This window comes from Giraffa tippelskirchi, chromosome 12 (assembly GCF_054371585.1).
Source record: "Giraffa tippelskirchi isolate mGirTip1 chromosome 12, T2T-mGirTip1v1.2.pri, whole genome shotgun sequence".
Lineage (NCBI taxonomy): Eukaryota > Metazoa > Chordata > Mammalia > Artiodactyla > Giraffidae > Giraffa > Giraffa tippelskirchi.
In genome coordinates this window covers 92,097,473-92,123,599 of record NC_137286.1, presented here as the reverse complement: position 1 = coordinate 92,123,599, position 26,127 = coordinate 92,097,473, and the positions used below count along the sequence as shown (strand labels likewise).

Here is a 26,127-nt window from a genome sequence, read left to right as displayed (position 1 = left end):
TAAGGTGCAATATTTTATGCAACTTTCAAAGCCTCAAATTTGGTTAAGTATCTAGTAAATGAAAGTGTTGCTCAGTTGTGTCCAACTCAATTGCAGTCGCATGGACTGTAGCCCACCAGGATTCTCTGTCCATGGAATTCTCCAGGCAAGAATATTGCAGTGGGTTGCCATTCCCTTCTCCAGGGGATTGCCCCAACCCAGGGACTGAACCTGGGTTTCCTACATTGCAGGCAGATACTTTACTGTCTGAGCCCCATCTAATAAATAATCCCACTCAAATTAATATTCAGGGCTGTGTCCCTATGTTTTCAAGTTAATTTTCAAACCTAATTTCTAGTTACTGTTGAAATCTTTAGTATTTCTAAAATTTCGGTATACAAGAATTGCCAGAGGAATCTGCACATTCAGCAAGCTTCTGAGATGATTTCCCTTGAATGCCTTCTTGGGCTGCATTTTAAGAGCCACTTTTAAATGACAGTCAGAGGTTTGTACTATGGGCTTTAAAAGGCAACGTATTAAAAATATCTCATGCTGCGTGACTGCATTCTGTATACTGAGCATATCAGTTATGCAATTACCTTGCCTCATGGGCTAGATCTGCAAAGGAAACGAGAGGTGAGAACTATAGTAGTTGTGTGCCAACAATTTCAAAGGCATTATAAGCTTAGCAAACAGGAATTTGAGTGATAATGTTAGAGGAATGGACAGGTTTTTATAATTTAGCCATCCATCATGTTTAAACAGTTCGCTTGGTACTTGATGACACAAAGGATCAAAGTAAGAATCTTGAGAACGAGAAGAAACCAGAAATCCTCTGAGGCCACACGCTTGAGCAGAGGTCCTGTTGGGCAGGTGCAGGTGTTCTGACAGTAGGTACCATGCCCATTCCCACCCCACCCTCCCCATGGATGCCACCGCCTTGCGAAAGTGTGTTCTAGTCAATTCTAGCGTGCCCTGGAAAGGGAGCTGTGTCAGGAGTCCTAAACATCGTGGTGGACATGCTGTATTCTGAGGGGTCTTCTCTGTTTTATCATCTTAGACTAAATTGTTTTTGATTTCTCATACACAATACGAGGGGATGGTGAATGAATGTTGTGAGAGAGTAGGGCCAGCAGAGTACAGGATATGTGGCGTTTCATCCGTCTTGTGAATAAGGGAATTGTGAGTTGGCTGTGTGCTGTAAGGAACAGATCTTTTTCAGCGCCAGCGAAGGGGACCAGACAAGGGCCAGAGGGAGAGAAAAATCAATGGAGACATTCACTCGGCATCACTCGTCCTAACACCAGTGCAGAATCTGATTGGTTTTAGCAGTTGGTCTTTTTTCAGTAGCATTTTTTAGAAAATCTATGATCTATAGCTAGCCTGTGTCGCTAACTCATTGAGCAAACTGAAATGTGGGACCCAAATTAGAACTGTGTGTATAAGGAATGGTTGATGGTCATGAGAAGGTTTTGCTAATCTGTGACTTCATTACTATCTAGAAAGGTATCCAAATATTTAATGAAATGAGCAGAGGTTCTCTATCAGCTAGAATATAGTTGAATACGTTTGTGTTAGAGTCCAGGTGCCCTGGCACAATGTGAGAAATGGCACCAACTTGGTTGATATGAGTGAGTTTTTCAGTAGATGGACTTGGCTATTTCAATTTCTTGAAACTGCAACTGAGGAGCTTTTTTCTCCATCCTATTACAGGAGTGGCCCAAGAAGTGACATTTACATGTTTGCACAGACGTAGGCTTAGACCCATAGCCTGGCATGCCTCAGCATCCTCATCTCCTATACATTTTATCTCTGGTAAGAGTTTACATTTCAGAAGACCAGCATTTGTCATCAAAATAAGGATTCAGGAGTCATCTGTGGGTTATGTTTTTCTTCTTGCTTGATCTTGTATTGCAGATCTCAATTTGCTTACTTCTGTTAAGTGGCTCTGGCTATGTTATGCAACTAATGAACTCAGCCTAGAGGATCCTCCTGGCTTTGGGCTTATTCTTTCCTGCATTGTTGGCAACTGTCTAATGCCACTGAGGGCCATTCAACTTCTTTCCCCAAAATTTGTTCCCAAGGTTGTTTACAGGTGCTATTCTGTATAAAGGGTTCCATGAGTAATAACATGGGAAATGCAAATTGAATAGACTTGTGCTTTTAACAGTAGACTTCTTAGAGCTGCTCATTTGTTAATGTTCATGGTGTTCACAGCTCTACAGGAGCACTGTCCTATGTAGTGTTTAACCATGGAACAACTCACACGATCTCCTGTCCACAAATTTACCAGGTTAGCATTCTACAGAACCTACTTTGGGAAGCTAGCCACCTTCCCCTCAATAAACCCTTCCACTCCTATATTACATTTCAATATCCAAAGCAAATGAATAAACTCTTCTTCCATAACATCTTCTGTGTTTCCATCTGAACCTTCCTTTTTAGATTGTGAGCTCCCAGAAAACAGAAGCTGTATTATTCATTCGAAATATTTGTTACCTTGCTCAACTAGCATAATAGTGCTTGGTGCACATAGGTGTGTAGTAAATGTTGGATGAATGAATGAATACTGGGGGCTCACTCCGCACACTGTACATTTGTTTCATTTCCCCCATAAAAACAGCTGCCTTAATGTCCTTTAATCTGATTTTCACTCGTAAGGAAATGGTTGGTGTCTGTGGACTCAGGGGCACAGCACCAGGAGTCCTTGGCAAGTGTCATCCGAATGACTCAGTGCCCCCTTCCCCTTTGTTAGTGGAGCCCATGGTGCTTTGTATGTGGTTGGCCATACTCTCAGAAGGTTTAAGGGTTTTCATAATGTCACACTGTATAAACATAAGATTTGCAAAATGTAAACCAATAATCTGACATTCCATCCTCAGCTTCTCAAAAGTTGGACAAACATTATCGTTGGCTGTGTCTTTTGTCTCCCCAGATATTAATATTGGCAGTATTAATGCTTTGAAAAAGTTATTGCCAGAATCTGTTTCTAGTTCACCTTCCTCCTCTTTCTCCTCTTCTTGTCACTTTGTTGTAGATGGAGAGTGTATGTCACATAGCACCCAGTGCAGAATATACAGAGTGCTGGAATGGAGAGTGTATGTCACATAGCACCCAGTGCAGAATATACAGAGTGCTGGAATGGAGAGTGTATGTCACATAGCACCCAGCGCGGAATATAGAGTTCTGGAAAGAGCCTGAAATGGCCTCTGCAAGCATGTAGTTAGTTCCTCTCTCCATCCTTCTCCTCTAGCCCACTCCTCACATCTTGCTTTCTTGCCACACTCCCAGCCAGCTTTGTTGAGGTGTAATTGACGTGTATAATGTAAATTTCAGGTGTATAATATAATGATTTTATGTATGTGTATATTGCAAAGAAGATAATATACTTTATATCTGTACCCTTTGACCACCTTCAGCCATTCTCCACACCCTGGCCACCACCATTTTGTACTCTGATTCTATGAGTTTAGCTCTTTTTTAGATTATACTTAGATTTAAGATTATATATAGTATATGTGAGACCATACAGTATCTGTCTTTCTCTGACTTAATTCACTTACCATAATGCACTCAGGGTTTTTCTATAATGTTGCAAATGGCAGGATTTTCTTCTTTTTATGGCCAAATAATATCCCATTGTATATGTTGACACTTAACTTTTCTCCATGACTGTTATAAATAATGCTACCATGAACATGAGGGTGCAGATATCTCTGTGACACAGTGATTTCACTTCCTTTGGATACATACCCAGATATGGAATTGCTGGATTATATGGAAGTTCTACTTTACTTTTTTGAGGAAACATGATACCGTTTTCCATAGTGGCTACACCAATTTACATTCCTACCAATAGTGCACAAGGGATCCCTTTTATCCACATCCTTACCAACACTTGCTATTTCTTCTTTTCTTTTTCTTTTTGGCTGCACCGCAAGGCTTGCAGGATCTTAGTTCCCTGACCAGGGATCTAACCTGCTCCCTCAGCAGTGAGAGTGTGGAGTCCTAACCACTGAACCACCAGGGAATTCTGAACTCTTGCTATTTCTTATCATTTTGATAACAGCCATTTTCAAAGTTTCTGTTGAGAAATCCACTGGTTGTCTTATGGGGGTTCCTTGTATGTAACTTGTTTCTTCTGTCTTGTGTGCATGCTTAGTTGCTCAGTCATGTCCAACTCTTTGCAGCCCCATGGACTGCAGCCCGCCAGGCTCCTCTGTCCGTGGGTATTCTCCAGGCAACAGTACTCAAATGGGTTGCCATTTCCTTCTCCAGGGGATCTTCCTAACCCAGGGACTGAACTTGGGTCTCCTGCATTACAAGTGAATTCTTTACCATCTGAGCCACCAGGAAAGTCCTTCTCTTACTGCTTTCCCAATTCTTTGCCTTTGACTTTAGACTATAATGTCTTTCAGGGTTTGGCCCTCATAAATCTGGATGCCCATTTTTCTACAATTTTGGGAAGTTTTCAGCCAATATTTCTTTAAATAGACTTTCTGTCCCTTTCTCTTCTCTTTCTGGGATTCCCATAGTGTATATATTGTTCCTTCCCTTAGTGTATATATTGCTGGCTTTGAAGAAAGCCAACTACCATAGGCTTTCTTCACTCTATTCTTTTTGCTCCTCTTTCTAGATAATTTCAAATGTAGTTCACTGGGGTTTTTTGTTTTTTCTTTTGCTTGATCAATTCTGCTGTTGAAGCTCTCTTAATCTTCAGTGCAGTCATTGTATTATTAAGCTTTAGGATTTCTGTTTTGTTTCGGTTTTTTGACAGTTTGTTTCTTTCTTGAACTTACTTATTTGTGCACTGTTTTCCCAATTTTGTCTGTCTGTGCATTCTTGTAGTTTACTGAACTTCTTTAAGAGGATTACTCAGAATTCTTTGTTAGACAGTTCATAGATCTCCATTTCTCTATGTAGTTGAGTGAATGAGTGTTAGTTGCTCATTCATGTCTGACTCTTTGCGACCCCATGGACTATAGCCTGCCAGGCTCCTCTGTCCATGGGGTTCTCCAGGCAAGCATACTGCAGTTAGTTACTGGGGTTTTATTTGTTTCTTTGGGTTGTATCATGTTTTTTTAATCCTTCATTCCTTGCATTAACATCTATGTATTTAAGCAGTCTGCTCTCCCAGACTTTACAGATTTGCTGTGGCAGGAAAAAAACCTTCACCAGTCAGCTCCTAGCAGCTATGGATAGGTGAGGCCTTCTATCAGGGTCTCTGTTTGAACAAGGCTACTGCATATGCTCTGAGGTTGCACGGGTTGCCGCTGGCTGGGTTCTTTGGTTGGGTGGGACTGCTGGCTGGACTGTACGTTCAGGTGGAGCCACTGGGTGGGCTTCCTCTTCAGGTGGAGCTTCTGGCTATGTTTCATGGTTGGGTTGAGCCACTAGCTCTGTAATCACCTCTGATTGAATGAGGTTGCAGGCTGTTTTCCCTGGCAGAATGGTACCACTGACTGGATATCATGATTGGGCAGTTGTGGGCTGGGCTCTGCAACCATTCTGGTCAGATGGGGATTCAGGGTGTGTTTCCTGACTGGATGGTGCTGTTGGCTGGGCTCTGTGTCAGGTGGACACAGGCTGGGCTTCAGCTTGGTGGTACCATGGGTTGAGCTTCAAGGTTGTCCACAGTCCCTGATCAGGCTTCCTGGTTATGTGGCGTCAGGGACTATGCTCAACAGTTGGGCAGGGCGTCTGACTTAGCTCTTTGCCCAAGCAGGGCCATAGGACAGGCTTCTTGGCAGTCTGGGTTCTCTGGCCAGACTTCCTGTGTGAGTGGGACACAAGACTATGCTTGGTGGCTGGGTTGGTTTGTGAACTTGCTCTCCTGCCTGGGTGACTTGGGAGTATGGCCCTTTCAGCAGAGACCCAGATCACAGGAATGCCAACTGAGCCCTCTGGCCAGATGGGGCCACTGGCTTGGCTCTGCCCATGGGCATTGCTCCTGGCTGGGGATTTTGCTCAGGTGCCACTGCAGTATGCTGTTTTAAGGTGTAGGTGCTGAATGCTGTAGGCTTTGCCCCCCTTCTCCATCTCGATCTGATCCGTGAGGCAAGACCTGAGTGGGTCTGCCAGGATGTGTCCTGAAACACTCAATGAGCTGGACGAGCCAGATGTCCACCTTGGGCCTCTCTGCTCTCACTAGAGAAACCATGGACCAGGGGGCACTCTCCTTGCAGAGCTGTGTCAGCCTGGAGCGGGTGGTGATGTGGAAAGAAAGGAGCCATTCCTCTTTCTTTTTATGCCTTTTAAAAACTGTATAACTTTATTTACTTTTGGCTGCACTGGGTCTTCATTGCTGCATGGGCTTTTCTCTAGTTAGAGCAAGCGGGGGCTGCTCTCTAGCTGCGGTGTGCGGGCATCTCATGTTGTGGAGCACGGGCTATGGGGCACGCAGACTTCAGTAGTCATAGCACACGGACTCAGTAGTTGCGGCTCTCGGGCACCAGAGCACAGGCTCAGTAGCTGTGGTGCACATGGGCTTAGTCGCTCTGTGGCGTGTGGGATCTTCCTAGCCCAGGGGTCGAATCCACGTCTCCTACATGAGACGTGGATTCTTTACCCCTGAGCCACCAGGGAAGCCCTTTCTTCTTACTTTCTAATGTGGTCCTTCTCAGTCTCTGTGTTTCAGAGGGGTGCTTCAGCCTCACCCCCAGGTGAGGGCATTTCTACAATGTTGACGTATATATGGAGAATTGCTAGATGGTCTTCTTGGGAAAGTGACTGAAGTCCGAAATGACCTATGTTGGCATCTTGATGACCTACTGCAGCTCTGCCCAGTCACTGGTATGGCATAAGTTAACTTCAGTTCACAACCAAACAACTCTGGCTGGTTTGTTCATTCACATCATAGAAACAGGGAGCTTGTATGTCTTCCCGAGCAGAGGTTGGAAACCAGTCACAACAGTTAAGAATAAGACAGTTTCTTCAAAGTTTCAAGTCTGTGCCCAAGGACTATTTCTTAGATTAGGAAGCTTGGGTTGATACCTGCTGATCCTACAGGAAGTAGGACTGCTCAGAAAGTGGATCTCTAGCTGGTGTCTTTAGTGTAAGTGAAACTGGCATTCTTCTTAAAAGCTTCATAACATGTAGTGCCAAGGTGGTCTAGGGAGAAAAACAGCCTAGGCCCAGGTGGGCCTTGAAATGATTTCAATCAAGTTCTTCTTGCAGCAAAAATTGGATTTGAGGCCATGAAAGAAGAAATAAGTGACTTTTAAATGGAGAAGGGGAACGTGATCCTGGGCTTTGGTACCGAATAGAAAGAAAAAACCAAATGTTCCCAGTGGTTGTTGAGTGTCCATCAGTAGTACAAAACTGTTTGCAGCCCCTTGTTAATTGTAGGATGGGAGACCAGCATTTTCTGATCACTTACTCTCTGTCAAGCTCTCTGCTGATGCTTTGCTATATGATAATTTCACCTCTGCAAATAAAATGTGAGGTCAGTGGCAGCTACCCCATTTTTGGCATGACACAGCTATTGTTAGATTCAGTGGCCGTGTCTCCAGAATTAAGTCAACAGCCTACATAGGCACTAGAAGTGACTAGTCTGTTGATCATATTTAAAGAAGGACATTCGAAAGCAATGTTTTAGATGGCTAACTCTATCTGTAAAAAGCCAGATATTAAATAGTTTAGCCATTACAGAGCATATGGCATCTGTTGCAGTGTCTCAGTTCTGCCATTATAGCAGGAAAGCAGCCATGGGTGAGTTTAAATGAATGAGAGTGGCTGTGTTTCAATAAAACTTTATTTATAAAAACAGGTGGTGGGCCCTCATTTGGTGATCCCTGTGTCAGAGGAACAAAACTTTATGGGAGAAGACTGTAAGGTGGATATATTTTATCTGTAGGAAACAGGCATGCAAGCTGCCCACTTGGCATGTGGTAACTGCCTGATATTTGTTTAACAAGCCAGATCCATGAGCCTATATTTCTGCTGATTTGAGCAAATATAAGAATACTTTAATTGCATGGCAAAACAAGAGGTTAGATATTTTAAAAGGTTCTTTTTAAACTCAGCTGCTTGTTAGATCTTGTCAAAGGAGCTCTAAGCCTCAGAACGATGGGAGAACTGCATCATGTGGGGTGAGCTCAATTCTTTTTGAGGACACAGGGTTGACTGCCTTTTAGAATGTATTTCTGAGAATGATGAAGAAACAATCAGTGAGTCACAGTGACTACTGGAATGTAGTGGTGTGGAAGAGAAGGTCAGAATGGCTCCCAAATTTTGAACGAGGATGGTCAAAACAGGAATACCACAGTTGAGCTCCAGAGCCACAAAAAAAGACTGTGATGGGATTGTGTTATTAAAGATGGACTGCACACAAATCCTTCATACCTTGCTCTTTCCTTGCCTCTTAGTCTGTAGGTCTAGTCTTTTTTTCCTGGCAGTGCCAGATTGTGTCTGTGTCACCAGGGAAAATTTATGGTAGAGTCATTCACCAAGTCAACGGTATTTACTGCCTCCCCACTGTGTGCCAAGGATTGTTGGGGGAACTGGGCCCAAATTTGACTATTGCTTTGCTTACTATCTCTTTGCATGTTTAGGCAATGAGTTCAGAGCTGGTGGATTATAAATAACCTAGAATAGAGCCTTCTTCCTGTGTTTTCTGATAAGTAACTCTGCCGTGGAGTCTAACTGGTCACATCTAATACCCAAGCCGAGACTCCTTTTTTTTTTTTTTCCTGTGATGGCTTAAGAAAGAAATCTGAGCAAGGCTTTAGAAAACATATCTGAGCTATGAGGCTTTAGCATTCCAAACAGAGGTTTCACAAGGTCCTTGGGCAAGGAAAGCATCAGGGCCAAGGCAATGCCTGCTCCAGGGTCATCTTCGTACAGATAATTCATTACTATCCAGGGCAGCAACGAACCTGAGTCTTTGGAGTTGGCAGTAGTTTCACCAGTGATCTCCTGGGGGGATTCTGAAACACTAGGTTCTGGCCTTCCCCTCTCTTTTAACATTAAATGCCAGTTCTGTCAGACCACAGGTGAGTACAGAGCTCGTAGATTAGCAGTAGCTTATCTGCTATAAGCCAAGATATCTAATACAGACTCTGGGAGGGAGAACATTTTGAGGCCATGTTATGGATAATTTGTGGAATTTGAAGAAAGGAAGTTGGATGGATGGGGGTAAGTTCATTAAAAGACAGAAAGGTCCAAGGAGGGAAGGAGGGGGGTGAAGATAGAAACGAAGTGTGATGGTGGGAGGTCAGAATGATGGGGTCTGTTGTACCAGTATCTCTGGTATCTCCTATCATGATGGGCAGAGGGAGAGGAGCTATACTGTGACCTCTGATCACTGACTGCACTCTGAAGGTGTGCTTAGAGGTCGTCTCAAGAAACATCTGTGCCCCCACAAAGTCCAACTCAAATCTGGCATCTGAAGCAGCATATTCTTATATAGAGTAAAGCACTTTCTTTATTCTTTTAAGCCACATCAACTCTGGCTGTTTACCTCTAAAGGCTTCATAGGTGTGAACCCCTTCATCAGTGCATGATTACTGATTAAAAACAGCACACCCCCACCACCACCACACACACAATGCCAATAAGCTTGGAAAAAGAACTGTTGTTACCTGAAATTCCTTTCAAGTTTGCTCTGAGTGGATCAAAAAGATCGATGACTCCCCAGGAATATAAAATGTTTTTCAAGTCGAAATGATTTTGGATCCTGAACCTAAAACAACAAAAGATAGACACTTTCACTTAAGATTTTCACTCAGTGGACTTTGATATTCATCACATGACAACCCAACCCCCTCCTTTCAAAGTCAGGGAGCTCCAGGCTCATTTCCAACTTAATCTGTCACTGCTCCTTCCCACACCCCGACCCCCTGACTAATCTGACCCCACAGCCCCTCTCCCACCTCTGTACCTTTGCTTCTGCTGCTCTTTCCAGGTCTGCCTTGAATTTGAATTCTACTATCCTCTCCTCTAAGCTCAGTTCAGTGATCACTCCTCTTCCCCAGCAGTTCTGTGACCTTCGGTTCTTTAAGCCCCATTAAGCACTTTGGAACACCACTCTTTTGATGTATAGAATGGTCTGTTTCCTATTAGTGTTATTTATGATACTGTAAACTATTTGAGAGAAGGGGCCGGTCAATTTTTATTTCTTCATAATAATTAATATTTAATGAGTGCTTACCATGTGTAGGAAATGGCAACTCACTCCAGTAGTCTTGCCTGGAGAATCCCATGGACAGAGAAGCCTGGTGGGCTACAGTCCATGGGGTTGCAAAAAGTCGGACCCAACTGAGCACTCACGCATGCATACCGTGTGCCAGGCACTACGACGAGTATTTTATGTGGATGACCTCATCTCTTCATCACGTAACCGTGTTATTATTCTCATTTTACAGGTAGAACACTGAGGCTTAAAGAGTTTAAGGAGCTTGCCCAAGAGGACGTCCTGAGTCTGTGATGGAGCTCGCCTAGAGAAGGCTGATGGAGCGCAGAGCCTGTGCCCTTGGTGTCTACACTCTGCCACCTGCTCTCTGCCTTCTGGGTGGCATCTCACACACAGTAAGTGCAGGAAATAAGTTGCTGACTAACTGCCAATAGTGTCTCCTTGAACATTTTTCTATTTGATACAACATATTTTCATATTTGCTGTGTGCAGCGTGGGTCTTTAATTTTACCAGTTAAGTCCTGAGAGCAGGAAAAACCAGCCCACCAACTTTATCATGTTTCTTCAAGGGCAAGGCATTTAAAACTTCACCATTGAAGGAGGCTTTAAAAGGATGAATGAGGTGATTTTTCCTTTGAGAACAAAAAACTTCCAAATTAGAATTTAGATGGTCTTTTCTATAAATCATGCAGAACTCTTATAGGAGAATAAAAATACTATACCAGACTGTTAAATATCTGAGTTCTTCACTGCCATAGGAGACAATGTGCCCAATATTTTAAACAAAGGTATCAGATTTTCCCATAAATGTGTGTTCTGAATCTTGGCCATAGTTTCCAAAAAAGGCACCAGCTTTCTCTAAGTATGCTGATATTTCACAAAAATTTAAAAAAAATTTGGGGGGGGCAGGGGCTACACCTCTCAGCATGTGGAATCTTAGTTCCCTGACCAGGAGTTGAACCCACACCCCTTGCACAGGAAGTGTACAGTCTTAACCCCTGGACCACCAGAGAAGTCTCTGAAAAATTTTTTTCGACCACCTTCTCTGAAATTTTTTTAAATCCTTAAACCGCATTTTTCTGAGAACACTCAGCACTGAAACATAGTGGTTAAGAATATGAACTTGGGAACCTAGTGCCTAGGCTTGAATGCTGGCTCAGCCTCTTACCAGCTGAGGGAACCTGGGCAAGTTACTTGGCCTCTCTTTGCCTCGGTTTCTTTACTTAGGAAGTGGGCCTAATACTAGTGCTCAGTTCTTAGTTTTGTGGATAGTAAGTGAAATAATCCTGGTAAAGTGCTCAGAGCGATGCCCAGTACAGCTCATGCACTTTATTGTGACCACTGTGGTTTTATTGTTTCTCACTGATATTGAGAAAGAGCTAAAGTATGTTTGAAGCCAAGAATGGTGGTTATGGTAGGAGATAAAGCTGGGTAATACCATTTTCAGTAACTAAAGACAATAGTAAAAACGAAGTATGACTATGAAAGAGGACAGTGATTTGTTTCTTGTATGGCTACGAAGGCCAGGCCAGAAGAGATGCTGCAAAAATATCGTGAGTTAGAAAAAACACCCTTTACCAAAACCAGACAAGGATATCACAAGAAAATGACAGACCAGTGTCCTTTATGAATACAGATGTAAAAATCCTCAACAAAATATTAAAAAATTGAATCCATCAACATATAAATCCCTCTATGACCAAGTGGGATTTCTCCCAGGAACGCCAGGTAGGTTTGACATATGAAAATCAATCCATGTTAAAAACCATATTAATGAAATAAAGGACAAGGGCGACGTGATCATTTCAAGAGATGCAGAAAAAGTACTTGTCCAAGCACTTGACATTCTTTTATAAAAACAAAAACAAAAACAAAAACCACTTAACAAACTTGGGATAGAAGGAGATTTCTTCAACCTCAAAATGGGCATTTACAACCCCCTACAGTCAGCATCATCCTTAATGGTGAAAGATTGAATGCTTTCCCCCTAGATCAGGAACAAGATAAAGATGATCACCACTTCTATTTAACACTTTACTGAAGGGTGTGCAGGGCGATTACACAAGAAAAAGAAAGCAAATGTGTCCAGAATCAAAAGAAGGAACTAAATCTCTTTCTATTCACAGATGACCTGGTCTTGTATATAGAAAATCCTAAGGAATACACACACACACACACATACATACACACAGAGAAAAAACTATTAGAGCTAATATGTGAGTTCATCAAAGTGGCAGGATACAAGATCAAGACACAAAAATTAACTGTTTCTTTACACTAGCAATGAACAATCAAAAATGAAATCCCATTTACAACAGCATCGAAAGGAATAAAATACTTAGAAATAAATTTAACAAAACCTGTACGCTGAAAACTACAAAACACCATTGATAAAAACTAAAGAAAACCTGAAGAAAATCAAAGACATCTTGTGTTCATGGACTGGAATACTTAATACTGTTATAAAACAATATTCCCCAAGTTAATCTACAGAGTCAGCAAAGTCCATATCAAGAATCTGGCTGTTTATTTGGCAGAAACTGATAAGCTGATCCTAAAACTCACATAGAAAGACGTGGAACCCAGAATAGCCAAAACAATCTTAAAAAAGAAAAACAAAGTTGAAGGACTCATACTTGCTGATTTCTAAATGCATTAAAAAGCTACAGTAAGCAATCAAGAGTGTGCAGTACTGGCAAAAGTACAGACATTTGTACCTATAGAATAAAACTAGAAGTCTAGAAATAAACCTATATTTATGGCCAATTGATTTTGACAAGAGTGTCAAGAAAATTCAGTGGAAGACAGAACGGTCTTTCCAATAAACTTGGTTAGTTTTGCCTGTGAAACACCCCTAAAAGGTAAGGGAAGTTTTATTTCCCTAAAAACTTCTATTCTTCTCAGATAGCAGGCTGAATAGTCTTAGATTAAAAAAAATTTTTTTTTAATCCAGATAAGGTCAAGTGTGGATGAATACTTGGGTTACTATGACCTCTGCCTTCTTGTCCCTTCCCCTTCCTCCAAAGTTTTTTAGGATCTTTTCTCAAGGGATTGCAAGTTCTAAAGGCAGAATCAGCACCAGTGAATAGTTCTCAGTGGTGCTGGGCATCTCCCTGGGGCCTCTTCCTTATATCAGCTGCTCCAGGACGAGGCCAGCCATCTGTCTCCTACACTCAAAGAGACTGTAGCAAAGTCCTACTCTCAGCTGCATTTTCTCTCTATTGTTAGCCTTGAAAGCTCTTCTTCCTTTGCTGAGCTTCTCTTAAACATAACAGAAACATCAGGCTTGCTTCTGCTCCATGCTAGAGAGATCTGCTGAAATAGCCAGTCTTTGGGCTTTGATTTGGGGTCCAAATATTTAGTTTGGAGAGACAGGCGTTATCTCTGAGTTTAATTCACCTCTGCCCTCGCTAGGCTGATCTCACTTTAGACCTTGGCCCTTCACTCACTGGGTCTCTCTCTCTGTGTGTTTTTTGTTCCAGGACCTGGACTTATTTTTAACTCCTCTAGGGAACACTGCCAAGGCCTCTGGCTCAGCAATGCAGAGAGCCTGGTCAGTGGAGGAGGCCGAAGTGGCCAGTGGGGAGGAGCATGAAGAATCCACACGCTGCAAATGAACCCTCGGATAATTTTTTTGTTTAACTGCTGGTCTCCAAATTAATTATGCATTTACTCTGATTTCAAATGAAGCTTATCATTTAGAGATGCTCCTTGAGGAACCCTTTGTAAAGTAATGAGTTTTGCAAATAGGTTTTACTTTGGAGAAGCAAAATCCAGCACCATCATTTAACTTTTTGACCTCTTGGGGTTTTGTATTTGTACCTATTGGGTTTTCTTAAAGAACGGCTCACCCCTCTTTAGAAAGAATGAAACCTTCAGTGCAAAGATGTAAAGCCTTCAACTTTTATGCCTCGGTTTGCCTTCTGATGGGAATAATATCTGTATTTGCTCAACTGCATAAGCGATCTTGCCTATTTGGTTTTGAAAAATGATGGTTGTATACTCTTAGGATGTAATAAGATTTAGGGGGCACTCTCCAAGGTAACTGCACAGACCCTAGAGTCAGCAGCCCGGGTTCTGTTATCCAGCTCTGGCCAACTGGAGCAGGCCGAGGAGCCCACAGATAGGACAATGCACCAGCTCACCTGGGCAGGAACACCTCCATCCGGGCTCTCTTCAGGCTGGCAGTCCAGGTGTGGAGGATGCTGGCTGTGAGGTGGGGCTCAATGCGGCTGAGTGGGGTGTCTCTGTCCCGAGGCAGCACCAGGAGTAGGCTGGCCGCGTTTCCCAGGTATGGCAGCTCCAGCACCCCCACCTGATGGCCCGCAGGGTCCTGAAACTGGCCTGGGGGTTCAGTGGATGGGGGAATCAGTTCTGTCCCAGGGCCCAGGGAAACAGACAGTGCTGGACCCTGGGAGGGGCCAGCTCCCAGAACTGGAAACAATGCATTTTATTAACAATCAGGTGTCCACCTCACCTTCAGGGAGCTGTTTGAGGACCAAGACTGTTGGGAGCTTGTGGCCACCTTTGCTGATCCTAAGACCTAGAACGTCTCTAAGATATTCTCATGTGGATTGAGTCCTGGGGCCTGCAGTGGCTGGGCAGGGTGGGGGTGCTGGCACTCGGGAGAGCCAAACCCCTTCTTAAAGGGACACCCACTACAATCCTGGCCTGTTGTTGCCATATCAGGACCCAGGCTCTTGGTGCCAGATTTTCCTATCTTTCAACCAAAAGCTTCCCAAGTGGCGCTAGTGAAGTCAAGTTGCCAGTTGAAGTGAACCAATGAAGTTGCTCAGTCGTGTCCGCCTCTTTGCGACCCCATGGACTGTAGCCTACCAGGTTCCTCCGTCCATGGAATTTTCCAGGCAAGAGTATTGGAGTGGATTGCCATTTCCTTCTCCAGGGGATCGTCCCAACCCAGGGATTGAACCCAGGTCTCCTGCATTACAGGCAGATGCTTCAATGCAGGAGACACGGGTTCGATCCCTGGGTCAGGGACAATCCCTTGGAGGCGGGCATGGCAACCCACTCCAGTATTCTTGCCTGGGGAATCCCAGGGACGGGGGAACCTGGTGGGCTGCCGTCTCTGGGACTGCACAGAGTCGGACACGACTGAAGTGACTTAGCAGCAGCAGCATGCAACCAAAGCTCTAAGCCTAGATGTCACATGAAATTTCCCAACATCTGAAGCACTGCACATGCATGCGTGTGAGCATGCTCAGTTGCTAAATCACATCTGACTCTTTGTGACCCCATGGACTGCAGCTCACCAGGCTCCTCTATCCATGGGATTTTCCAGGCAAGAATACTAGAGTGGGTTGCCATTTCCTCCTCCAGGGCATCTTCCTGACCCAGGGATTGAACTGGTATCTCCTGCTTCTCCTGCATTGACAGGCAAATTCTTTACTACTGAGCCACCTGGGAAGCCCAAAGCATTGCAAAGACCCAAGGAAACATGAGTTCAGGCTGGATTTGAACTGATAATTTGTACCCTGTGACATAAACAAGTGGTTTCAGGATGGACAGCTGGGAGCTTGTGGGTGATGGCCATGACTGGCCAAGGACAAGTCCAGGCCACTGGGCACAGCCTAATTTCAGAAGTGTGTGATGGGATAGCAGACACAAATGGCCAGAGATCAGGAGACCCAGAGAGGGTTTCTGGTGAATGCAGATGTAGTGGCCAGACCCAGTGATGGGACAGGGCGGGCAAACTATAGGGAGCAGTCTAGGTGAGCTGGGTTGACCTGGCAGCCTGTGGCAGCCCCAGTCTCAGGCAGAACTCCAGGCTCGATCCCTTCCCTGGGAGGACAGGGGGGCCTGGGCCTCAGGGTGGACAGACAGCAGAGCCGAGTGGCCACTGCAGCAAAATCTTACAATCACTAGGGAAAGACAGAGGCATGGTTCATACACCTTCTTGTATCTGCTCAGTAAATACTTGCTCAGCCTCCATTATGTGCCAGGTACACTGCACTGTGTGCTGGGGAGAACAGGAACATCTCAGAGTATGCCTGGCAGCATCACCCAGCAGACAGATCAACCAGCATGGGTCACAGCTGTGATGGGAAAGTCTTGGGAGCAAGAATTATTGGGTTGGCCAAAAAGTTTGAGTTTTTCCATAATAGCTTATGGAAAAATCTGAACAAACTTTTTGGTCAACTCAGTGGCTCATTTGGTAAAGAATCCACCTGCAATGCGGGAGACCTGGGTTCGATCCCTGGGTTGGGAAGATCCTCTGGAGATGGGAAAGGCTACCCACTCCAGTATTCCAGCCTGGAGATTTCCATGGACTGTATTGTCCATGGGGTCACAAAGAGTCAGACACGACTGAGTGACTTTCACTTTTCACTTTCAATACAATCCACTGTAAATGTATGTTTACTTATTCAACAGACGTTCTTCCATTCCCATCTTACTTGGCCTCAATGAATAATTATTGGTTGAATAAACTAATGAATAAATGCACTGGGAACTCACAAGGGTCCTGTATGGAATCAAAGCAGGATGATAGCAAGTGTTCTCAACACCAAAGCTCCTAAAACACTGTTTTAAATCTCACTGACTTCTTCTAGAATAAGAACATAATTAGTCCCACAAGCTGGAGGGGGCTGAGCATGCAAACCACGGTTTGGAGGGGTGACCCGGAGAGGAGATGTGTGGCAGGCAGGGCGGCGGGGCCCTTCCTCCCTGGTCTTACTGGGCCCCCCACCCTGGAGCATCCACAGCACACACAATAGTCTGCTGGGAAGGGGGGCTGCAGGTGCACCCCAGCACGAGGGGGACGAGTGACTTCCAGCAGGATGGGCAGACAAAGTGATGAGCACTTCCGGGTGGATATGCTCTAGGGAACCTTCTAGACTGGACTCTCCACTGTCCGTCATTTCTCAGCACCAAACGCTGAGGCAGGTGTTCATCTTGAGGAGGTGACTGCCAGGGGAAGGGGTTTGCCCAAACATTCACGTGACTCCCCGCTTTGCTCAGTGCAGAGGGAATGGCCAGGCATGAAATCGGGGTTCTCTTCCCTATCGGCTCCCTCACTGTCCTGAGTCTCCGCCTCCCTGCTCTTCCCTTACTCCACGGCGCACCTGGCATCCTCACTCGGCCGCATCCTTTTAGAGCAGAGCCCAGCCCTCCCTTCCCGGGCTCCTCCCGCTCACCGTAGTTGACCTCGGCCATTTGGTACATCATGGGAACCTCGAGGGCCAGGCCCTGGGCATAGGTGAAAGGCAAGAGCTGAGTGTCTGAGAAGGAGAACTGATGCCTCCAGGCGCTCTGGAAGGAGACGGTGCTCACCAGCACCAGCTGCGCAGACTCGGCGCCGCCACCCTGCTCCCACGTGGAGCCCACCGGCCCTTCCCCTGCGAGCAGAGAGCAGAGGGCCGCTGAGATGCCGCTGCCCGCGTGAGGCATCCTCGGAGGTGGGTTGTGGCTTGCTTGTTCGAACTCTTAGCTGTGCAACTGTGGTGTTTGTAAAGAGCTGTGGTTGGACGCCAGGCTTTAATTTTTTTTGTTGTTTTTTATGTATAGCTTGGGGTGCTATGAGCTGTTAGTTCTGGCTAGTTCTGGGTGGGACTGTTTCCCAGAAGCAGAAGGCCTGCCCTGCTCAGGCAGACCCCTGGGGCGGGGGCGGGGGTGAGACTCAAAAGTGAGACCGGGTGCTGTGCGGGGAGATGCTGCACAGTGTCACCCCTACCCCCCACTCCCATCGCCCCAAGTGCTCTTGGGCCTCATCCCTGGCGCTGAGCCTTTGTTTACATAATGACCTCCAGGGCATGGACTCTAAGTCTCTTGCTTTACCTAAGAGGGGAACTGGCTGGCCACCTGTCAAGGGGCCGCGTTCCTCCAGCTCTTTATCCCTTTAATAAACCTGTACTTTGTGCTAGGGTCTGTCTTCAACGCTTTAGCAAACCCTCCTCGACTCCTCCTACCAGTTCTGTTGTTATTCCCAGTTTTAAAGATGGGGCACCAAGGTTGTCCAAGGTCACATACTTGTGAGCAACAAAGCCACCGTCTGCCCACTTGCCCAAGATTGAGACCTTGGACTTGAACCCAAGCAGCCTGGCCCTGGTCTTCTCAGGGGTACCATCTCTTTCTTAGAGGACCATTCACCCCTGGGGTTGATAGCAGCTAACTGTGGCCTCGGGCCTCGAGCTGCAGCAGGGAGTTAAACATTTTGAAGTAAACAGAAAGACATTGTGAAATGTTGGAGCGCACTGCAAAAGGAAACCTCCTTATCAATAAGGATCTTAAAGTTCACAGTTTACCTCTGCACTCCTGCCCACATACTATTCTTAATTCATAAAGTGCATGTCCCCTGTTCTGCCTTTTTAAACATTGGGTCTTCAGTGTTCTCCCTAATTCTCTGTAACCTTTGTAATCATCAAGGACACTGGAGCCAGACTGCCTGGGTTAGAATCCCCTGCTCTGTGGCTGCAGGGCTGGAGGCCCAATTCTCTGTGCCTCTGTTTCTCTGTTTGTAAGATGGGGACAATGATGGCACTTAGCTCTCAGGATTATGGTGAGGGGGAAACTGAGCTCGTAACCACAGAGTACTTAGAAGAGTGCTGCAGAAATAAACTGAGCACTGTAAATGTTTGTGACGTTCATCATCTTTGATGGTAATTACAACTGCATGATGTATGCGTGCTCAGACCTATCTGACTCTGCTACACTACGGACTGTAGCCCATCAAAGTGCAGGTGCTGATTGTCATTAAACCATCCCTAATTGCTGAACAGGTAGGTTGTTTATCAGTCTTTTCCTTTGATAACCCTGGGCTAAACATTATATACAGTTATTACATACAGTTATTTCCTTAAGCGAAATTCCTAAGAAACCACTTTTTGGGCTCCTACTGCATTTTGCATTGAAGAGGGTAGGTGGTTGACGAGAACAGAACTCAGTGGAAACACACGTGGGGACGTTGCATGGCACAGAGTCTGCTGGGCTCCCTCTGCTGGGATTCTGAAGAGCACCCTTTTGTGTGTGGCGGTGTGTATGTGGTGGGGGGGGTGTCTGTCCCTGGGGGTGGGGTGGGGTTGGGGAAGGGACAGAATAGAACCAAAAGTGAGCCCTGCTTCACTCGAGGGTCTGGTTTCCCAAGAAGGCAAGCCTCTGCTTCAGGTGAGGGCGGCCTGCGTACCCATTGCGTGGCTTCTGATGGGTATCAGCTGGGACCTGTCTCCCCAGCCCTCCTCCATTAACCTCATCAAGGCGGATGGTTTTTCCTTTACCTGCAGTCTGCCTGGGGCCCCATCCGTTGGCCAGCATGGCAGTGCCGTTGGGCTCCCTGAGGTTGGCCAGCTCCAGGCTGCTGTTTGCCCACTGGGAGACCTGTTCCACGAAGCAGGGGGCAAGCGGCGTCCCCGTCTGCACGTAGAGGGTGCAGGCCAGCTCCAGCTTGGCACCCGGGCTGGTGCTGGGCAGCATGGCATAGACAGCCTGCAGCCATTCTCTGACCTTGGGATCTGTGAAGAAGATCAATCAAAATGGTGAGCGTAAGAGAGGAGTTACTCGCAGCTCTGCTTTCTGGGTACATGGGAATGGGACCCCTGCCTCTCCACTCTTAGTCCCGAGGTTCATCCACCATAGACAGTCAGTTTGGAAAAATCAGAGCTCAGTTGCTCAGGAGTTAGCCCAGATCCACAGATGAAAAGTCGAGGGGGAGGAAACCAGGCTGTTATTGTCGTTTAGTCGCTAAGTTGTGTCTGCCTCTTTGGGACCCCATGGACTGTAGCCCACGAGGCTCCTCTGTCCATGGGATTTCCTAGGCACGAGTGCTGGAGTGGGTTGCCATTTCTTTCTCCAGGGGATCTTCCTGACCCAGGGTTCAAACCCTCATCTCCTGAATTGGCAGGTGGATTCTTTACCACTAAACCACCTGGGAAGCCCAAATTTAGCTGAGATTAAGTCAGATAGAAAAACGCTACCAACCTCCCAAAGACTGTGCTTCCTAAACTTCTTGAGCCAGATAATATGGAGCAGTGCTAAAGCAGAGAGACCTGGGCTGGTGGGTAGAGGGCTTCAAGTATGTACAAGACCAGTGGATTATGGGGAACGTCACGAGTAGCCGTGCTGGGCAGTGATCAGGGTGTGGAGTTGTTGATATCTCTGGTTCAGGGCCTCATGTTCATCCCCATGACTGCACGTCTGAGTAGTGTTTGGATGCAGTCTTTTGTGGAACTCTGCTTTCAACCTGGAAAATCTAGGGGAAAGGTAAGGACTCCTCCCATCCCCCCATCTCCCTGAGCCCCAGCAGACTGCCCATTATTCATGTCAGCGGGAACCTGCAAGAATGTTGAAATACCAGGCATTTGAAACAATCCATAGCTTCTACCTTCCTGATGGTGGACTTCTAGTTATTTACAGCTCACGCAGGAGGCTGCTTCCTTCTCTGCTTATTCACGGTGGAATTCTTTTTCACACTATTGCTCACAACTGTGGCTTGTCTTCTCCCCTGGGCATGTGGAGCTACTGCTAAGTCACGACACAGTGGCGTACCCTCCTGACCCGTGCACACAGGGCTTTTCCAGCCAGCAGGACCCCATTGCGGGCAGGCTGCCTGTGGAACACGGCCCTTCCTTCTCCCCTTCGCCTCCCCTTCATCTTAGGGACAGCCGCCTGGCTGCCCACAAGTCTTCCCCGTGATTCCCAGGCTCTTTGCACCCTCTTTCTGCCCACCCCGCCTCCACCAGCTCTCCCAGGGCACTGGGTGAAATGACCCTCCTACCTGGCTTGGGTCCCTGTCCATTCCATGTCCCCTCACAGAGGCCAGGCCAGGAGACAGCAGCAGACGCACCCCTCACCGCCCCCAACTTGCCTGGCTAAAGTCCTTCTGGGGGCAACAGCACCCAGAACAGACCCCGGGCCAGGGTCCCCAGCCACCAGGCTGCAGGATGCGGTTGTGGGCAGGTTTACTCCACAGAACTTTCATCACCAAAGCCGCGTCTTAGAATCTACCGCTGTAAAAACTGAACTCAGGGCATATATAAATACATGGCCTAGCAAATCACAGCCTAACTCAAGTGCTTGGTTTTGTTTTAATGAGAAAAAACTGTGAATGAAAAAAAAATACTCATCAGATTGTCCTTTTCTGAGGGAGGTCATAAATATTCATCGAATCACATCCCTGTAGGATGTAGACGGTTTGCAAGGGTGAATGGAGACGTGTCTGTGGTCCTTAGTGTCACGTGACCTTAGGGGGTGTCACAGAGCTCTGCTCTCTGTCCTCTCACCCTCTCCGGCCCAGGGGACCTGCCGTCCTTCCAGACAGACATGTCCAAGGCGCAGAGTCAGTGGGCTTGAGAAACCTTATCTCTGCTGGAGCCTGGTTTGTCTCTACCATTAGCACATTGGAAGTGGTTTTCTAGATGCTGCTGGAATGAATATATATCGTCAGAATAAAAAGGTTGCTGAAGGTTGACAGACTCTGCTAAACCCTTTGCAAGCAGGATCACTTTTAATCCTCTCAACAACCCTGCGAATGAAGAGCAATTATGATCGCATTTGTAGATGAGGGGGTAGGGGTTCAGACAGATTAATACAGTTGCTCATAAAGTGTCATCTGGTTGTTGGGGTGGCACCTCACCGCCCCCCGCCCCCTGCTCCCTGAAGGACAGGTGGGCTGGGAACAGTCTGTCCCTCTGCTGGGGAGAACCTCACAGAGCCTCCTGTTTTGCTGAGTTGCCTGCATTGTCTAGGTCTTGTCTCTGCTGTGCTTAGTTGCCCAGTCGTGTCCGACTCTATGCGACCCCATGGACTGTAGCCCGCCAGGCTCCTCTGTCCATGGGGATTCTCCAGACAAGAATACTGGAGTGGGTTGCCATGTCCTGCAATGGGGCAAAAGGGACTGACTTGCATGGTGACAAAGTGCTCCTTCCCTACAGCCTTTGAAACTGCTGCCTCGATTCCTCTTGCCTCCCACTCCCCCTCCTACAAAGCCATCTTTCCTGATGGAAGGGAGGACTTCAGTAGATCAGGGGTGTACTGGGGAGGTGTGGAGGGTTTGAAGGGAGGGTCCCTGGAATGGCACAGAGTGGCAGGAAAATGCAAGAAGAAATGGTATTTTTCTGAGTCCTGCTGCAGACCAGCCTTTTAACTCATTTGAGAGATCAGCATGGAAAGAGCCTTCCTTCTCAATATATTAGCTGAACTGAACTTCTTGAATGTGATACTGAATCTAGAGGGAGGCGGTTCTGGGTTTTAAAGTTAATGTATATAAAATTCTCAGCCGGCCAGAACCATCTTTGTGGTGCTGATCAGAGAGAGTTAAGTTTAGGACGAGGTGCAAAGGGTTTGGTTGAGCTGAGAGAGTAGTGAGGATACGTGCGTGTGTGCTAAGTCCCTTCAGTCGTGTCCAACTCTTGCAACCCAATAGACTGTAGCCTGCCAGGCTCCTCTGTCCATGGGATTCTCCAGGCAAGAGTACTGGAGTGGCTTGCCATGCCCTCCTCCAGGGGATCTTCCCGACCCAAGGATTGAACCCACATCTCTTTTGTCCCCTGCATTGGCAGGTGGATTCTTTACCACTTGTGCCAGCTGGGAAGCCAAGTCTGGTGGAAAATAGTGAAGGCAGGGGTCTTAGATATATTTGTGTGACTGCTTGGTAGCTGAGAGGGAGGCTAAGGAGTTGAGGAAAGAGCACAGGATTTGGAGTCAGAAAATCTGGAACTGGAATCCCGGCTCTATCACTTGCCTGTTGGGTGAGCTGAGTCTTAGCAAATCATTAACCTCTTGTCTCATTGGTAAAACGGGGACTTTAGGAGGCTTGGCGATTGCATATGGCTTCTATAAGGATCAAGTGACATAACAACTGTAAAAGTGAGTCCACGTGCATCATCAAACAGAGTTCTTCCCCACCCTCATCTCTGAGACCCCTGTTCCCAGCATGGTTCTTGTGACAGAAAGCTGAGATGTGTTCTTTATTAACTGACTTGGAAAAGCATTGGAAATCCCTAGAACTTGGACCACTGGGAAATCATATTTTCATGTGGTGAAAACAAAAATATTTTGGAGATATCACTGGTGCCTGCTCTGAAACTCATGCCCAGGTTTAGGACCAGCTGGTGGGGATACTGGCAAAGTTGCTGGTGGTCGGGCACTTCCCTGGTGGCCCAGTGGTTAAGACTCCTTGCTCCCAGTGCAGGGGGCCTGGGTTCAATCCCTGGCCAGGGAACTAGATCTCACATGCCTAACTGAGAAAGAAGATCCTGCATGCCAAAACAAAGATCAGAGATCTCATGTGCCGCAACTAAGATCCAGTGCAGCCAAATAAATATTAAAAAACAAACAAACAAACTGCGGTGGTCACCTATTGGCTGGATGTCAGTGAGAAGACAAGCGCCCACTGTCTCATTGCGAATGTGGATAGAGCTCTGTTGATCAGATGGGAACAATGCCCCAAGCCCCTGCACTGTGGGTTCACATTCCTGATCTGTGCTCCTTTGTAAAAGCAAGACTGGGACAGGGCAGGTGGTGGGCAGTAGCAAGTTGACTTAATCAGCACCCATGTGATTCTCTGAGCCATTTGGGGGCAAACAAATGTAAGGTATTCCATTAACTAGAACTCTGCAAGCAGCACATTCCTGTTTGTAATAATTAACCATGGATCCATGAGATAATGAAGCCATTTATAAGTAAGAAAAAAAAAAAGTGGGATTATGTTCCCCAGAGTTTGACCATTAAGCATTCTGGACATTTGGTAATTCTTGATGGGCTCTATGGAAACCCTGTTAATCGCCATACTTTGCTTAAGCAGGTACCCTGACTTTACCTGACAGCAAAGCACCGACTGTCATCAGTTCCCTGTCTCTGCAGGGTAACTCCATTTGCGTTTCTCACTTTCTCCCAGTCCTGACTTCTGTGAGAAAATGTTTCAAGGCCAAAATGCCTGCCCCTCCTTCATATTCCTATTTGTTCTTCATAACCCAGCTCAGGTGTCATGTTATCTGGGGAGCCTTCCTGATCTGCTAGTGGAATAAATCATTCCCTCCCCTGTACGAACATATTTCACATAAGTACACTTACTGCCCCTTATTAAAAATGTGTTTCTGTGTGCATTGTTCCTACGAGGCTGAGAGTCTTGTGTTCAAAGGTTTCCTTATATACCTGGCTGCTAAATTCCTGGCGTAGCACCAGCCCACACAGCAGGAGCTCAGAAATACTTGATGGATGGCTTTGCACTGAATCTAATGTGGCTGGAGAGTAACTCCACAGATACGTGCATTTCCATAATATACTTGCTGAGCAAAATTCAACTGGATAACTTATGTTTGTCTTCACTTATCCTAAGAGAGAAAACACATTTGCAGGTTGGCCAGCAGTCTCACAAGAATTGTTTTGGCAGAGGACAGGATATGGATGGGGGTAGGGTGGGGACAGGACACACGGGTAGTGCCTTGTGGCTTGCTGTCTGGAGCGTTCACCTTGCTAACTCAAGATGCCAACTCCAAGGGAGCTCTTGCTATGACTGTCTCGGTATTAGTTCCTGGGTGCTCTGAAAAAGGATTAATTCATATAATTGTAATTCTTATCCTTTTTCACCAGCATCTTAATCTAAGATAGGGGAAAAAGGTTGTGTGTAAAACGTTTGTGTTCAGATGGAGTTGGGAGGTTGGGACCAGGCCCAGGCCATGCCAGAGACCCCACGTATGGGCCAGGTGTGGCTGACCTGGCATCACAAGACTCTTGCCCCCTCTGGCAGAGGTGTTCTGAAGCCCATAAATATCAAATTATGTTGGTAAATGTGACTCTGCCTAGAAATCACACATTTGTGACAGCGGGATGGGCTCTGGAACCAGACAGCCTGGGCTTGAGTTCCAGCTTGACCACTTGCTAGCTGTGTGACCTTGGGCAACTTGCCTACATGCTCTGTGCCTAAATTGGCTTGTCTCTGGAATAGGGATGATGAGATAATTACCTACCTCAACAGGGTTGTTGCTACAGTGAATTAGACTGTATTGGTAAGGTGTTTCTAGGAGTTTCTGGCATCTAGTAAGCATTCTAAAAGGGCTTGTAAAATACAATGGAGAAATTGACGCCAAACCCGAGGGTAGAAGGGAACCTTAGAAATTTTATCAAGAGTAACCATGATGTGGGCTTCCCTGGTGGCTCAGTGGTTGGGAGTTCGCCTTGTAATGTAGGGGACGTGGGTTCGATCCCTGGGTGGAGAAGGTCCTCTGGAGAAGGAAATGACAGCCCACTCTAGCACTCCAGCCTGGAGAATCCCATGGACAGAGGAGTCTGGTGGGCTACTGTCCATGGACAAGACTGAGTGACTAAACAACAACCACCACGACGTTTAGAGTGTCAATGCCTTCTGTGGCACACTTGCCAGTGGGCAGCCTTCTCTGCCTGCCACCCGAGGCAGCCTGAACGTGAGGTCAGGTGTGAGTGTGAGCAGGGCAGTGGGCATGAGCAGCAGAGTGGGAGGAGTAGCAGTCCACTTACTGAGGACGGTGTAGCCCAGGGCCTGGGCCAGCTGCCGGCCGGTGTTCCCCCGGGCTCCGAACTGCAGGAGCTCCAGGGGGATGAAGGCGCCGGCAGGGGAGAGGACCAGGTTGGTTTGGTTGCTGGCTGTGGCCACGCTCCGGTACAGGCGAAGCGCCAGGTCTGTCCTCAGCAGCGTCAGGTCCTCATGGAGGTTGCTGGCTCCTCTGGAGGGGCAGGCGTGAAGGAGGAAGAGGGCCAGCAGGAGAGACCGCATGGCTCCTGCAGGGGAGGGAAGAGATACAAGTGAGGCAGGAGCTGCTCCATCCTGCAGAGAAGTGGGCCTGGGGCTGGCACCCGGCTGAGGCTGAGGATCACTTAGCAGGCTTGTTACCCAGCCCCCGTCGGCCTGCAGCAGAATGCGTCTTATAGAGAAACACTTGCTAGAAAGCAAACTGTGAGTTGGAAGGTCCGGATTTTAGGCCTGCTCTGTCATTGGAAAAGACCCTGATGCTGGGAAAGATTGAAGGCAGGAGGAGAAGGGGACAACAGAGGATGAGATGGTTGGATGGCATCACTGACTCAATGGACAT

The 26,127-nt window shown here is 46.7% G+C and overlaps 1 protein-coding gene and 1 long non-coding RNA gene across 2 annotated transcripts in view; one reads left to right on the top strand and one right to left on the bottom strand.

Annotated features, from left to right (window-relative positions):
- The window catches only part of SERPINE3 (serpin family E member 3), a 31,364-nt gene extending 5,553 nt beyond the window's left edge, over positions 1–25,811 (bottom strand). The window contains exons 1-5 of the mRNA XM_081547610.1: positions 25,556–25,811; positions 19,324–19,575; positions 17,266–17,466; positions 14,257–14,455; positions 9,561–9,661 (exon numbers count right to left, since the gene is read on the bottom strand). Coding sequence (XP_081403736.1) covers positions 9,561–9,661; positions 14,257–14,455; positions 17,266–17,466; positions 19,324–19,575; positions 25,556–25,811 — 1,009 coding nt within the window. The remainder of the gene's footprint in view (positions 1–9,560; positions 9,662–14,256; positions 14,456–17,265; positions 17,467–19,323; positions 19,576–25,555) is intronic.
- Positions 1,693–14,069, top strand: LOC145528739 (uncharacterized). Its single transcript, XR_014070589.1, has 3 exons — positions 1,693–1,794; positions 10,344–10,506; positions 13,594–14,069. It is a non-coding gene; the product is annotated as an uncharacterized LOC145528739 (long non-coding RNA).
- Positions 25,812–26,127: the final 316 nt, after the last annotated feature.